This window comes from Larus michahellis, chromosome 7, assembly GCF_964199755.1.
Source record: "Larus michahellis chromosome 7, bLarMic1.1, whole genome shotgun sequence".
Classification (NCBI taxonomy): domain Eukaryota; kingdom Metazoa; phylum Chordata; class Aves; order Charadriiformes; family Laridae; genus Larus; species Larus michahellis.
Window position 1 is genome coordinate 9415311 of NC_133902.1, and position 15585 is coordinate 9430895.

General features: G+C 53.2%; 1 protein-coding gene across 4 annotated transcripts; it reads right to left on the minus strand.

Moving 5' to 3' along the window:
- Window positions 1–252: 252 nt before the first annotated feature.
- On the minus strand, window positions 253–9011 carry LOC141746065 (uncharacterized). 4 transcript variants are annotated; one of them, XM_074593807.1, is made up of 9 exons: window positions 8489–9011; window positions 6712–6933; window positions 5722–5991; window positions 3038–3379; window positions 2558–2884; window positions 1885–1968; window positions 1701–1717; window positions 1566–1605; window positions 253–440 (listed from the first exon to the last, which is right to left on the minus strand). In XM_074593807.1, the coding sequence occupies exons 1-8, from the start codon at window positions 8994–8996 to the stop codon at window positions 1591–1593; spliced, it is 1785 nt and encodes a 594-aa protein (XP_074449908.1). In that variant the 5' UTR covers window positions 8997–9011; the 3' UTR covers window positions 253–440; window positions 1566–1590. The 4 variants fall into 4 exon arrangements, with proteins under 4 accessions (XP_074449908.1, XP_074449909.1, XP_074449906.1 ...); XM_074593808.1 differs by having other exon boundaries at window positions 253–1084; XM_074593805.1 differs by lacking the exon at window positions 1701–1717 and having other exon boundaries at window positions 1869–1968.
- Window positions 9012–15585: the final 6574 nt, after the last annotated feature.

Here is a 15585-nt window from a genome sequence, read left to right on the forward strand (position 1 = left end):
CAAATCCCGTCTCTGGCTGAAACAAAGCGAGCCCAGCCCAAGATGAAGCTGCTTCTTTCGCCGGCCGTGGCCAGGCTCCGGAGTCGCAAGGAGAACAGCAGAACTGAAGCAGCAGCGAGTGCTTCCGAGGGCTGGCAACGGGCAACTCATCCGTCCTGCCCCGCACACGCACGGCCGGGGACTGACCGCTACTGGCATTTGGTAGGCAAGTAAGCTGTAGGGGTTTTGGCAATCTGCTGGAGATATTTATCCTCTCTTGAATTCTTCACCCATGCTTTTTTTTTTTTTTTTTTTTGTTGAATCAGAATAAACACATCCGTCTTTTTATCACTTTTTTTTCCCCTTCATTGGTCAGCTCTTTTCTCCCCTCACCCTGTGACAACACCCGAGCCAGGCTGTATCCTTTCCCGTGCCAAGGCCTTCTTCCTCTGCATGGACTTCTGTTTCAAAGAAAACAAATGCTCTTGCCAGGAACTTCACTATATCTGAGAATTGTATCCCTTTGTCAAAATTAGCCAACTGGGGCTCGTTTTTGATAAGAAAATATTCTAAAATCCAAGCATGTTATCGGAAAAAAAGATGGAAACGTACACTGCTCAGGCAATTCGGCTCTTCCAAAAGATCCAACCGGACTGGCTGGGTTTGTGGTTGCTTCCTGCCAGAATTTAAATATATGGCAACTGAGCAATTTCCATGACTTTCCAGGTCATCAGTGAAGTGCCAGACTGGCCTTCATAAATCGGGAGAACAAAAGACTTTGGGTGAGCCATCTGGGGTGGTCTGGACCAGCCACACCAGCCATGGAGGAAGCAGCTCTCCACCTTCGGAGCACACAGCCAGCAGTTACAGGAGAGCTCTGAGCATCCCCCGTCCTCCGAAATCAGGAGAGGAGCGGAGCCTACCCCGACACTGAGCAACCTTTGACATTTTCCACATGTCAGACAGGGATATGGGTTCTTTCCTCCCACTCTTAGCCTATTTTTGGCCAAGGACGACATGCCGTGCCTGGTACAAAGAGGTCCTTTGCTGGCTACCTCCACTGATTGCTCTTGGGATATGCTCATGACAGCTTTATGTGCTCAACCTGGGGGCAATAATTACCAAAGGAAAAGAAGTTTCAGAAGAAGAAAAGACTGCACAACAATGGATGGCATAAGGATGCAGGCCAAGTGCGCATCTTGCCCTGCAATGCACGGTACTGAATGCTGTCTCGGTTTTACTGCCTTCTCTTCCCTGCTGTACGTGCCTAGCACATCTGAGAGCCCCCGTCCTACTGCTGTGGTAACACAGACTCCAGAAAAAAAACGTTGTCCCAAGTGTCCTGCTGCCCTTTGCTCCGGGATGCCTTGCAGGAGTGCCACAGCTTTGGCAAGGTGCGGAGTCCCCGTAGCGTGCGTCCCGCAGGCAGCATGCTGCCCGCCGCCATCGCTTCTGGCAGCGTCCGGCTGGCGCTGCCCACGTGTCCCCGGCAGACAGCAGCCTTTCCCGCTGCCGTTTCCCACCCTCCCCCTTCCAGATTCGGCACCCAGCATCTTTTGTGCGCTCTTCGGAGCAGCTCTGCTCACCTGGCAGGCACCGGAGGTCCCGTCTCTAGTAAGGTTTGGTCTGGGGGGGTAAAACAGCGATGAATTAGCAAAGAGTCGGATGGAAAGCACCAAATGTGTTTTGGGTAGAAAACGGACAGCAAAACCCACACCTACCTTAGCAGTGCTCCTCACTAGGGCAGGGGAAAAGGGAAAAAAAAGAGATTGTGAGTAAAAGAAGGATGAAGCACGGCTTCCACCTCCCTGAGGAGAGCCATGGCCACCCACCGCGGGGACAGCTAGCGCAGCAGCGTCCTCCCCTCCCCACAGCCCGAGTTTGGTAGCCTGGAGGTCGTCTTACCTCTGTGATGGTACCAAAGGGCGCCCAGGAGGCTCACGGCCAGGCCAAGGAGCAGCAGCAGCAGCCAGGCGGAGGAGGTGGCTTCTGCCCGTGAACAAAAGAAAGGCCAATGGCAGAGACACACAACGGCTGTGGTGCCCGGCCCCGGCCACGCTGCCATCGCGCACAGGGGATGGGGACAGGGACAGGGATGCGAGCAGCAGCTCCCACAGGGCAACTGCAGGGATCGGGGGGAGAACGCGTCCCAGTGGGCAGGCAGTGGCCTGCGACCGCAGTCAGGCTGCAGGACTTTCACTGGAGTCCACTGGTCCCACTGAATGAAAGGCCAAATTCAGATTTACCCCAAATACCCTGGCATGAGGTTTCCACTCACATTTGGTCTGAAATGACGTCCCCATTCTATCCTCACTGCAGTTTCTCTCTCATGTTGCCCAAGACAAAAAAAGGACCACCTCACATTTCAAAGCTGTTTGAGGGAGTTCTCTGTTTTGCCAAGGGCACCTGGGAGATGCTTCAAAAGACACCCAGCTCTCGCTTATCAAAAAGACTGTTAATTATGGGCCAGAACTGGCTGGGAACTGGCTGAAAGGGGACAGATCAGTAGAAAGTTCCCCCCCCAGGCAATGCCAGGGGTCCGGTGTGCGGGGACAACGTCCCCAGGCGAGCAGCATACCTCTCACCTCCACAGTCACGCTTCTCCTGATGGGGGACCGCAGGCTCGGGTGGTCTACCCGGCACGTGTACCGATGGCCATTGTCCCTCAGGGACGCCGTGAGCAGGAAGTATCTGGAGGAGCTGTAGGTGCCATTGCTGCTCTGCCGGTGGCTGCTGGAGAGAACGTTCTTCACGACATCGGGGACCTTCCAGGAGTCCTTCGGCTCCCGGAGCCACTGGACCTGGATGTCGTGTGGGTAGTAGTGCCTGATATTGCAGACCAGCTTGTGCTGCTCTCCTTCCACCAGCGACAGGGAGTTAACGTTGACGGTCACTGTGGGTTTTTCTGGTGAGCGAAAATTTATTATGCTGCTAAGTCTCTGAACTCATAAAGTCTGCCTCCATCATTAAACAAAACCAAATATGGTTTTACACGCCTTGTGTCTGAGGACTTCCCGTCAGTCTTAAAAACAATAAACGCCCAAGCCCATGCTGTTACCTTCTATTTGCAGCTGGATCGCCTGTTCCGCAGTGAGCGAGGCCACTGATACCGAGCATGAGTAGGTTCCTTCATCTCTCACTTCTGTATTTCTCAGCAACAGGGAGGCGTTTCCTTTGGGGATTTCCTCCAGGACCATCTCAGCTCGCCCAGCCAGGCCTTCCACCCGCTTGCTGGACCCGCTGTAAGCCATCAGGCGCTTTCGGTGCCCCCCTTTCTGCTGCAGCACCCACTGGACGGTGGCCTCTGCCCGGTGTGCGGTGGAGAAGGCGCAGTGCAGCCAGACGTCCTGGGCCAGCCCGGAGCGGCGGAGGGCGGGCGAGCTGTGCACCAGCAGTGGGGCTGGGGGAGACAGGGTGAGGGGTTGGGGGGACACGGTGGGACACGGCAAGGGGCTGGGGAGACACAGCGAGGGGCTGGGGTGAGGGGCTGGGAGACAGGGTGAGGGGTGGGGGGACACGGTGGGACATGGCAAGGGGCTGGGGAGACACAGCGAGGGGCTGGGGGGAGACACGGTGAGGGACTGGGCGTGAGGGGCTGGGGAGACACGGTGGGACACGGCGAGGGGCTGGGGAGACACGGTGAGGGTCTGGGCGTGAGGGGCTGGGGAGACACGGTGGGACACAGCAAGGGGCTGGGGGGACATGGGGAGAGGCTGGGGGCAAGGGGCTAGGGGCGATAGGGGGCAGAGGGTGAGGGGTGGGGGAGACACCAGGAGGGGCTGGGGGGACAGGGTGGGGTGTTGGGGAGACACCAGAAGGGGCTGGGGGGACAGGGCGAGGGGCTGGGGGGACACGGTGGGGTGTTGGGGGGACACGGGGAGGGGTGGGGGAGACAGGGCGAGGGCTGGGGGGACACGGGGAGGGGCTGGGGGCTGCCGCGGGGACTGGGGCGGCACCAGTGAGGACCAGTTGCCATCTAGTGCCCCGACGCTGTACTGCAGCCCCAGCCCGCCCGGCCCCCCCGGTGCCAGTCCCTGTTAACCCCTGTTAGTCGGGAAGGCACAGTCTAACGCTGCTCCAAAGGCATGTTTATAACTCTCTTCCTCTGTCCCTGAGCCGCTGCCGCGTTACACTTTGTTCTGGCCTTATTTTACGTGCAGAATAAGAGCTGCGGTGGCTCCTCCGTAACCCTTGCTGCGAGGGACGCGGTAACGAAGCAGCGGTTCTTTCCCAACCACCCTGACCTGTTGCTTCGGGAGCCACTTCAAACCTAAAAGCCGCCAGGGAAGGTGCACAAGTGACCAGGTGTGACCCCGGCACTGGGAAGTGCCGAAGAGCATCCCGACACTTTGGGGTGGCAAATAGAATCGAGCTGATTAACCCAGCCAGCCAATGGCCAGGTTAATGGCTAATTAACCTGCGGGGGCGGGGGGGCAATAAAAAGCAGCTGGGTGGCAGCAGTAGGGTTAGGCAGCTGCCTGCAAGAGGGTCCTGTGAGGCTGTCCTTCCCCTGGCTGAGGTTCTGCTGTGTTTTACCTGCCTGGATGTAGTGAGGCTCTATAGCCTCAGTAAAGTGCTCCTGATGTGGTAAGCAACCCATTTAAATCTATCTATTTTTTTTTAACAAGGGATGGGGGAAAGGCTGATGTGGGCCAAGGGGAGTGGGAAGACCGGCGAAGCTCGGTGTGCAGGTGGGGCTTTGTAGGTGCTGGTGATGGGCTCTGCAGCTCCTGCAGTGATGCCGGGTGCTGCTGAGGCTGCCAGAGCCCTGCCAGGGGCTGGGGCCATGGGTCTGTGCCTGGAGCTTCCCTGCTGCCATGGCCCAGCCACCACATCCCAGGCTGCTCCACCTCAGGGGCTTCATCCTGCTGGTTCTAAAGACCGCAGCTGTGCGTCTCTTGACCAGATAACACCAGGTCCTGGGGAATGGTGTTTAAGCAACGCAAGTTTGTGGTCTGGAGGTGGGAAGGAGAGCCCTGTGCTCTTGTTCTGACCCGGACTGGCAGGGCACCTTCAGCCCTTCTGCACATGCCAGCTCACCAGCTCCTTTCGGTTTCTTCACCCGAAACTCCTCCCTGCCCCTAACAGTCTCACACAGCAGTTTGCTCTCTGTGCAAACACCGAGCGCCCAGTCTGCTGAAAAACTAAGATAAGGCTTAATGGGTATGGCTATGTTAAAGCTTTGGTGATTTAAGTATTTGCTGTCAGGGCTTCTAGCCATGATGGTATGGAAGTATATAAACAGGAAACAATTACACTTTTGAGAAGCTGTTTTGAAGTTATTAACTTCTGCAACGTGTGCATAATCCTCAACACGGGGGGAACATATGCTTTTTAATAAAAGCATTTTGTCTTACAGTATGTTAAAAAGCTATCTGTAAAGCTATTTGTAAACTCGGGATGCTTTTAAAAATAGGCTGGGGTGCATAATCCCAGAAGTCCAGAAGCTTAGTATGGGGAAGTGACACGGAGATGACAACATGGAGATGTTGCAATGTGTAAAACCAGGGTATGACTTTGTAACACCCTAGCGTAGATGGGGAGGAAAATGTAGGTTTTATCTACGTAATCATCCTTCTGAAAAGGTCTCAGGTCTGGAGTTTGGGATGCAGCTGAAACGCCGCAGTGGTGGCTGTTCACCAGTGAACTCCTGGGATGGCTGCAATGCCCTGGCCGGCTCCGCGTCCCTCCCACGCTTTGAGTGCACAAAAGTCCCGAGGGGAATGGTGCTTTTTCTGTTACCTGAAACATGCAGTTGCTCTCCAATGCCTGGGAGAAGCTGTCCAGGATTTGGGTCCTCTTCTTCTTTCCGCTCCTGCACAAGGAAGGCCGTAGTGGTGTATTTCCCCGCTGTGTGTGTTATGGTGCACGTGAACCAGGCGTCGGAACTGCTGGCTCTGATGTCCCTCCCAGGCCAGACGATCTGGGTGCCCACTGTATAGTAAGGGCTGATCCTACAGTCAAGCATCTCGATATCCTCATTGGCGTACGGAAGAATATCTGCTGAGGACTCTAAGGGAAAAAGCAAGTAAGGGCTTGTTTTGATCCCAGCCCATCTGAACGTGCGGCAAACCCAGCCCGCCTCTACGCGCAGCTCCTGGCACAGCCCGACCTCGCTCTGCAGGTGGTCGGTCTCACCACCAGTTAACAGCTCCTCCAGGAGCTAACCCTGACCCTCCGTCCCACCCCCGCAGGGTGTAGCATCCCCCTGACCCAGCGCAGAGGGTCCGGGGGCTTCCCCTGGAGGAGGGGACGCCCGACTCCCGTTTTATTCGGTGTGTAGTCGGGGCAAGCTGTGTGTCACCCGAAACCAGGCTCTCACAAGGTGATCCAAGGACAAGTCCTCACAGGAATGTGAGATCGAGCCAGGCACTGAGCTTTGAAATGCTAGGTGGTTGGTGTTTTTTTTTTTGTATTTTTAGTACCCAAAACACAGTGAATCTTGGGTAAAAAAAAAAAGTCTCCTCTGAATCTTTCAGAGCATTGCAGGTTCTTTTCCCACTGTGGATGCAATTAGCGTCGCCTCAGGTCGGGCATCAAACCGGAGCCTGCCCCCGGGCCCCACAAAAAGGGGAGGGGGCACCTCTGCTCTTCCTCAGCGCTCGGCTCCAGCAGCGTGGCAGCTGCCCTGCCAGCCGGGAGAGCTGTCGCACCTTGCGCAGGATGCTGTCCGTGACCCCTCGCGTTGACAAGGAGCGCGACCTGCTCACTTGGCTTCAGCAAATACCTCACCTTGCACAATAAATGAGGGGATTTTGTCTGGAGGAAGGTTTTCTGGCTGAGGCCTTTGGCCACCTTTTGATCCCGTCCCGCTCAGCAGGAGCCGCACGTTGAGCCTGATGATCTCGGTCTCTTTTGACAAGGGAATGAACTTGCTTGTCTCAAACACGCAGGGAAGCTGCCTGCTGAAACCTGGGCCCGCTGTAGCGATTCCATTTAGGTTCCCCACGAGTCCTAAAAGACATGGCCACGCATACATAAGATATTTTTAAAATGTCATGGCTGATCTTGAAAGAGTAACGAAATGAAGCCTGCTAACAGCAGAAAAACTGTGTAGCCAGTACCCTACGTGTGCAATGCATGCATTTAGCTCACAGCAGGCCGGTTATGTCGGGGAACGCTTTTATAAAAAAAATTTAAACTTCATACCCAATCTTCCTTTCATAAAAATATAACTTTTTAATGACTATTATTTTAAAATAACGTTTCTTCCAAGAGTCGAAAGGGAAGAATAATGCTGTGAAGAGCACTGCAGGGAAATCTGCTGAATGGGTGAAGCATTTTTATCTGGGTGGGGGTCTCCGGGTGCCGGGGTGCTCTGAAGGAGCTGCGCAGCCAGCAACACCCTGCCCTTTGCCCCTGCTGCTCCCAGGAGCTCGGGGAGCACCAGCTGGGGAAGCCCAGCCACAGACCCTCCCCACAGGGTGGTGGGGAGAATTAGGGACCGGGGTGACACAGCTCCTCAGGCTGGGGCAAGTGGTCAGAGATGAGTGTTAGCGAGTTCCAGAGCCAGACCTTGTCCCATCTGGACAGCTGGTAGGGAGGGCTCTGAAATGCAGCGCTACTTTTGGTGCAGAGGTTACTTTTCTCCTCGGTACGGCACAGCAAAAGTCATTTGAAACTGCAAAATACTTCCTAATTACAGAAAATGCATTGTCAATCCCGTTGCTGTAAGGGCAGCATTTTTTCCACGGAATTCAAGAGTAGAGGCGCAGTACAGCCTGGATGATAATGGTACAAGGCCTGTTACTAAGACCGTTGATTTTAGGTGTTCTTAATTACTGTGGGTTTCTTGGGGAGAGCTGTTTGAAGCAGCAGGAATAGAGATGTGTGAACATTGACTTATTCCGCCCTGCAGCGGGGCTCTCCGTAACCGCGGTGATTTTTTGCTTAACAAGACTTTCTGCAACTGGCGGAAGCAGGACAGGCGCTTAGGGATGGGGAACCTGCTGGAGTGAGGAAACCCTACCGTTGTGCCGTGGAGGGGCTGTTAAGTTAGCTGGGGAATAGAGGAGAGGAGGTGAAACCTTACTGGACGGCAGACTGGGGAGATGCACCCATTGACTACATGGGAAGGGAGCGGTGACACGCGGTGGGACGTCGCCGGCTGTGCCCACAGTCCCTCCGTGCTGGAAGCGGACGCCGCTGCCCGGTGGAAGGTGCCGCTCTTGGACGGCGGCTGGGCTCACCCTCACCAAATCCCCTTCCGAAACCGAGCCACCTCGTCCCCAGCCCGTAACGCGCCGCCACAGCCCGTCGCGACCGGCTGCGGAACCCCGCGCGGCTTCTTAACCGTGCGACTTTTGGGCCCGCTTCACTCCCGGCAACGCCGAGGCGGTTCGTTAGCCCCGGGGCTGCCCCAAGCCCTTCCCAGCCTCTCGGTCACCGCCCGCTCCCGGCGGGAAACGCTTCCAGCCGGGAACACGCGCCAGCTCCCTCCCTCCCGAAAGGCCCCGGGGTCCCGCAGCCGCCCCCCCCCGCCCCGTCCCGCACCCCCCGGGGCACGTACCGATGCAGAGGAGGCAACAGGCTGCGGCGGAGCCCCCGCGGCGGCTCATGGCGGGGCTGCCCCGGCCCCGCGGCGCCGCTTTCGGTTTCGCTTTGGCCCGTCCCGGGCCGGGGGGGTGGGGTTGGGGGGGGGCGGTGCGGGGTGAGCCGGGGGGTGCGGGACCGTCAGAGGCCGAGAAGGGGTCTGGAAAAAGATGTAGAACTGATGTCTGGGGTGGGGGAGGCCGCTGGAAAACCTCGTCGTGCGGGAGGTGGCGAGGATCGGGGACAAGGGCTCCCCTGGAACCGGGGCCGGGGGGGGGGTGGGGGGGTGGAACTGCGCCCCCGCGGGGCCCGTCGGTGCCCTGAGCCTGGCTGCGGCCGGGGCCCTCCCCGCTCCGGGCGCGCTTGTGACTGGCTTGAGCAAAAAGTGCATGTTGGGGGGGGGTTCTGGGTTTTCCTCCTGCATTTTCAGTGGCAAGAGTGTATACCGTAAAAACAAAACTTTCTTTTTTTTTTTTTTCCTTCATAATTTAGCTTTTATTGGTCTGTAAAAAACGATACGTATTTATGTAGCACACAGGACATCAAATACTCAGCTTTGTAATTAATCCAGACAGCAAGTGAAAACAGGATGCAGAATTCTTGACAGTTCCTCATATACAGAGCAGTATCAACCTCGAGAGGCTTAAAAATTAAGCTTTAGAATTAAAACAGTGTGAGACAGTGTTGACACTTGAACAAGCGCTTCAGATGCACGTTTTAAAGGGACAGAAATCTTTTCTAGAGCTAGCAGATGGGCAAGCTGGGAATTAATGTTTGAATATTCCAGCCAGAATTTGGAAAGTTGTGTCATGAATCTGGACTATAAAAGAGGGTGGGAAGGAAACTGTAATTCTGCAGGCGCTCCTGAAAAACTCCTCAAAACAGACTGCTCAGTGAGGGTTGCTTCACTCGCTCTTATCATTTAAACAAACTGTGAGTGTTATGGAAACAACTGCCTAAATCCAGGTTTCAGAGGATTTGGAGAATAGTAATTGAGCTAAATTGTTCACTTTTATAGCTGAGATTGACCAAATCCTTAAATAATGGGCTTGAGAGGGCTCAGCTGCTGGGAGTCGTCTTCCTCGGGTGAAACACAAACCCACCCGTTGCAGATCCTTTTCCCAGGAGGTCCCTGAGCTCGGGCCGATCTCTCCTTTGGATCTACCTCTTCTGGACAGGAAGCTCTTCTAGTTTTAGCTGAAGAACCTTCTTCAGTTCAGCCCTAGAATATTTAAGACACTCGCCATAATTTATTCCAGCAGTAGCTGCAATTATGATATGCTGTGTACACAATTTTACAGCTCAGTCTTATTCCATATAATTTTGAACTTGAGATGCTCCAATCAGGATCCTAATTTTCTGGGCTCTGTCTATAGACAGATACGCATGATGAGTGGCACTTTGAAACTCTGCTGCTTTTCCTTTTCTTACGAACTACGGAGAATCCAATCAAGCATGAATCCAGGCGTAAGAGGAAAATATATATAATCATTACAGCATTTACCTCCTAGAGGTTTATTACTGGATTACTTACTGAATTAAGATACTTTCTTTGGACGTGCATCTGTCTATAGGCTTGAGTCGTTTTATTCCTTGGAGGTGATTGTTCTGTGCTCCAGAAGGCTTTAGGAGTTTGCTTTGAGTCTTTAATTCCTTCAGTTCCCGCTCTGCCTTGGTGTTGTAGCGCAACTCATCATTAACACCGGCCAGGAAAACTCCTGCTCCTCCAAACCCGGCAATGCCCTCTACGCAGCCCAGTTTCATGTAACCGTACATGAGCCACTGCCTTTGAAGTACCTCGTGTTGTAAACTTACAGCAATTGTTAGCCAGACCTATGCACTTCGGAGTTCCCACTTTACAGGCCTATTTTAAGACACGGTGTAGTTGTCCAAGCTTCCTCGTGCTCTTTTTGTGAAGTATTACTGTTCTGTACTACCGTGTCAGCAGGAATAGGCTGCTGGCAATGTCTGGAGTGACATCTACGCAGTGTCCTAAGGGTTCAGGTGTCGCATGGAGTCAAGTGATTCGGGCTTGACTTGAGAAAATCAGTCAGGAAGTGTGAAAATATCAGCAACACAGTGAGTAACTTACCTTGTGCCTTGGCAGCCTCTCCCAGGTGGTGATCACCTCCCTGTGCATTTTCCTAGTTCCACAGATGCTCACTTGTCTTGGCGGATAATTGTCTAAATATTCCTGTCAGCAGCCTCCCTCAAATAGGTAAATAGCTTAAAAACTCAGCTGAAAAATTCAGTCTTTACATGTTCCTTGAAGCTCAGACCACAGAACCAAGAGTGACTACTGAAGTCGCCTTCGCGAAGGAATTGCATGAACGTGCGGAGCCAGAGCTGAGCGCACCGTCTTGCTCCAACCCCAATTAAAGGTGGTTGAACATGTTAAGGCTGTTCCAAATCATTTTCAGAGCTTATCGGGTCTGGCAGAACAGCGCGGTACCTCTATTAGGGAAGCTGATAAGACCTTGTCTGGCTTTTTAATGGAAGTCTATATGTACCAGATAAGCATGCTGAATAGTACTCATTGGAAAACCTCCTAAATGTAATTTATCAAGTGATTTTCTAGCCACCGTTGGAAAGTAGAACGAAGAACGAAACCACAGAATGGTTTGAGTTGGAAGGGAACGTTTAAAGATCATCTACCCCAACCCCCCTGCCCTGGGCAGGGACGTCTGTCACTACATCAGGTTGCTCAGAGCCCCAGCCTGACTTTGAACGCTGCCAGTGATGGGTCACTGGTCCAGACCCAGCTCTGATGGATGGCTTTGTCTGGCTTAAGAAGCAACCAAGGCAATTGCTAATAAAAAGCAGGTTTGGTCTTAATATTTAAATTTGGAACCGGGGACAAGAAAATCCAATTTACAGGATGTTTTTAAGACTGAGCTCTGGATACAATACGGAAAAATTATTGACAGCAAATGTTTAGAGCTGTGGTTTGTGCAGGCTGTTGGCTGGAGTGTTGGAGGAGGAGGTGTGCGTTCCTCAAGCCCGGGCAGTGCGTTGCGGCCGGCGAGGGCTGTGCGGCGGCGATGTGCCGTCGGGCTTGTGGAACTTAGCATCACGTCAAACCTCTTCCCTGGGGAAAGGCTCGGGACCACACAGAGGGGAAAACCAGCTATCCCTGTTCACATACTCTAATTCTGGTCCTGTGCATTCATTTAACAAGAGGGTTGGATATTTATAGCCAGATTCATACTTCAGTTCGATTTTTTAAATTATAATGGGTGTTTATTTCTCTCATCTGTTACATGTCATCCCATAAGCTGCATGAATTTATGGAAAACACAAAGTGAAGCTGATGTACTTTCTTTGTAAAATTAGAAGGTTTTGGCACATGTGGGTGTCTTAAGCACACAACTCAATATGCTGTTGAGCTGCTGAAAATGTAAATCTTCCAGCATTTAATTTCAGCAGTGACTGTGTTCCCACGTGGGTGGGGAAGAATTTTCCAGTTCCGTTCCTTGGAGCGCCTGAAACTCAGAAGTTTCCCCTTCTGTGCAGCAGGTGGCACTGGGAACACAGGAATGAAAGCATAACCCTCCGCTTGCTTCTACGAAACAGGCTTGCCTCTGAATAACATCTTGTCAGAGGGTTATTCTCACCTTCAACAACAAAAAAAAAAGAGCTCAGCCTCTTGCAGAGGATTAATTTACCAGGTGACTTGTACTGGCTTGGGAGGGAATTCCTGAGATGTCCAGTATGTGCTCCCATGGGGGTCCCATCCCCGCCAGTGGCACAGCTGGCTCTGGGAAATGCGGGGTTTTTTCCAGCCTGTACCCACAGAGCTTTTGAGCAAACTACAGAGCTAATGGAAGTTACCGCAGAACATACCAAAAACATGTCTGAGCTCCACAGATGAATTAGCATCCAATGTAAATTGTCATAGCCCCGAAAGCTCAGCGTAGGAAGACGGAGGCAGAAGTGGCTGCAGTTCATCAGCACCCGCTGGGGTGTTTGCATAGGCAGCATTTAAGTGGTAATTTGATGTCTCTCTTGCCATGCATCAGTTGTCTTATTTAAACAGTGCTTTTCCTATGCGTTATACTTTCTAGGTATGAGACAGGGCTCCTTCTGCAGAAAGCTGCAGCAAAATTAGAGATGACAATACAATGAGTAGTTTAAGCAATGCAAGAGAAAGAGAGAAATAGCGACGTTCTCGTTATTACTGTGGATACATTGCTGGATAGCAAGAGCACGCTGGCAGCTATGCTTAGCTGTAGAATTTTTCAGCTTTAATAACGGAGGTGAGGTTTCCACCCCGGTAAGACTGCGGCGTCGTGACAGGCACTAAGCAGGGCAGTTTTGGGTGAGTAGTTACGGAGTTTGGTGCCGTATGCAGAAAAAGCAGTTGTTATGCCAGTTACGTTACTTTATTAGTTTAATGACTTTGGCTCTATTCCTAGAAACGGTGGTGCCGTTTCTGTGGCCTCTGCTGCTTCAGAATGCCGTTGGGGTGGGGATAGGTGGGGGGGGCAGCAAAGTGGGTTTGGAAATCGCGCGCTTGTGGACGTGTCACGGTACTTTCTGCTGATGCCATTAGCCTAAGGACGGATGCCCTTTGCTTTAAAACGGACTCAGGTCTCGATTGCTTATGGCACAGCCAGCCCTGGGCAGATAGTGGCTTATCTAGATGTCCAGGGAAGATCCTGTGGTTGCCCGTCAGTTTAGAAACATCGCTTTCCACTGTTTCTTCCAGGTGAATAATTGAAAAGGTTTTTCTGCAGCCGCTTTATTTTCTGCACCAGTTCGGACCAAACCCAACGTTTTCTAGGAAAGCTCCCGCTGCTTCCCTGCTGTCTCCATGGAGATGATGCTCTTGGTGCATACTCCCCCTCTCCTCTCTTGCAGGAGGGAGGAGTGAAGGAGTAATTCCTGCTGCCCTGCCCACGGCTGGAGACAAGCCACAGGGTTTGCAAAAGCGTTTTCATGAATTGATCTCTATTATCAAAAGTGCCTTAAATGGCACCGCTGTAGTTTATCCCTTGGCACGCGCTATCCTAAAACAATGTATTTAGAGCTACTTTTAAGACCTTTAGTGTTTAGTTTGGAAGGCAGAAGGAGCTGGTCAGATGTCTTCTCTCTAATCTCAATTTGCTACTTGAGGATAGGAGACAGCAAAGAAGCCGAGCCATAAAAAGAAAAAGGGATGAATGAAGAAGGGAAATCAAAAAACATTTGCCGAAAGACTCTGAAACTTGTACTCTGCATCTCAAATATGCTGGCATTTGCCTGTGTCTGTGCTGGCTATTGCTGTACAGGCTGAGGCGGCCGCCGCAGCTCTTGGCAAATAGCGAGGGGTGTCTGACTCCACCTGCAGCCCGTGGGTGCGAGCGGCTTTTCACTTCGGATTGCCTGAAGGAGACCTACCAGAGCCCGGAGAGCCCGTCTGGCGCGCTGTAACCAAGGATGGGTGTTTTGCTGTGGTGGCGGATGGACTCTGCAAGCTCACAGCCTGCTTGGGAAAAGGCAACTGCTGGCCAAAAAGCAAACGAGAGCCAATCTGTTACCGTGACCAGGGGCACCAGCAGGTGCGTGTGATGGGCCACGGATCCTGAGAGGCCTGGAGCAATTGCTCTGAGAAGCTGATCTGCTTGGAACAGGGAGCAGAGATTTGTATTCCTGCATTAAACCGAATTTAAGTGTTTTTGGGGGAGCGGAGGCCGTGTGTGGAAAGGGTGCCTTGAGTGAAAAGCTGCCGGTGGCCAAGGATTTGCCTGGCCTGTGCAGCACTGTCCTTTACGCTGACAGGTGACGCGTGCCATCTTCTTTCCAACTCCTCTTAGTGCTGGGGAGGAGGGAGCTGCCCTTTGGGTGGCTGCGTTTGCGTTAATGGTGCAGCGGGTGCGTGGGTGTCCCCGCTGCGCGGCCGAGAGCTGCCCCCCCCCACCCCGACTGTGAAGGCTCATTTCCTAACCCCATGTGCAGCTAACAGGGACCCCAGCTTCCCAGGGAGAGGACGAAAAGCTCTTCCAAGCTAACCTGAACTACGCGAACAGCCGGAGTGCTGCAAAGGGGATAAGGATGGAGTGCTTTGTGTGAAAGGGGACGCAGCCCCCGGAGTCCCTGGGATGCGTGGGGGGAGGCTGGTCCGGCCGCGCGGGAGCCACGGAGCGGCAGCATCGCCTCGGCAGAGATGGGCTTCGCCGCCGCCTGCCATTCCTCCCAACTCCAGAAAGAAAATCCAAGCGCACCACGGAATGTAGATGCTGAAGATAAAATAAAAATAAATCATTTTAGTTGTAGGAGCTCAGAGCTCGCATGCTTGACTAAAATGGGAAGATCTTTCTCTCTTTCTCTTTTTCCCCCCAAACGTTGGAGATGCTGCAAGAGACCTCAAAAATCGCAACTTCTCCGAAAGGGAAGAGCAGCTATTTGGAACAGTTCAGCAGCCACGGCGTGCAGCGAGCTGCGAAGGGCAGGGTTGTTTTCATCGCGTTAATGAAGTTTCCTCTACAACTTTACCAAATGCTACAATTTCAAACAATTTTTTTGTCCTAATTAGAAGAAACAGATTAGGCTTGCTTGAAATTCTTCCAGCGTGACCTGGCTCTCCACGTTACCCGCAGGCGGCTGCAGGGGCTCAGTGTTCACCCCGCGGGGGGTGGGGGGGGGTGCTGGTCCCCACCGCCCGCGGTCACCCCTCGCTGTGGGGTCCCCGCGCTCCCACCCAGCCGCTGCCGGGGGACACCCCGAGCCTGCACCTCACCTGGGGGGTCCCAGGAGACCCCTGGGTCCCCGGAGACGTCTGCTCCCAGCAGAGGGGTCGCACGGGCTGCGCTACGGGCTGGTTTGTTCTCTGGGAACAGCCTTTCGGAGCCTGCTCCCTTGCGTTTGTCTTCGTGGTCTGACAATTCACTGAGCTGAAGCCTTTGCGGTTTTGCGAAGCCTTTCCTCCCCAAGTTTGGAAGGGGATTGGTGACAGATTCCCATGAACTTTGTTTTTTCTCAAGAGTTTGATTTAGAGGTTAATCCCGTAAGCAGCTCAGCAAAAAGGAAGGGTGATGAGGGGAAGGCGGTCCTGCCATAAGAATGGATTTAGGGAACATATTTCCAGGAAAAATT

Coding starts and splice junctions, on each gene's coding strand:
- LOC141746065 (XM_074593805.1), bottom strand. CDS start 8,996: ATGAAGGAAAAAAAAAAAAAAGAAAGTTTTGTTTTTACGGTATACACT. Junction 3,380..5,721: donor AGAGCAACTGCATGTTTCAG/GTAACAGAAAAA, acceptor TGTCTCCCCCAG/CCCCACTGCTGGTGCACAGC. Junction 2,885..3,037: donor GATCCAGCTGCAAATAGAAG/GTAACAGCATGG, acceptor TTCGCTCACCAG/AAAAACCCACAGTGACCGTC.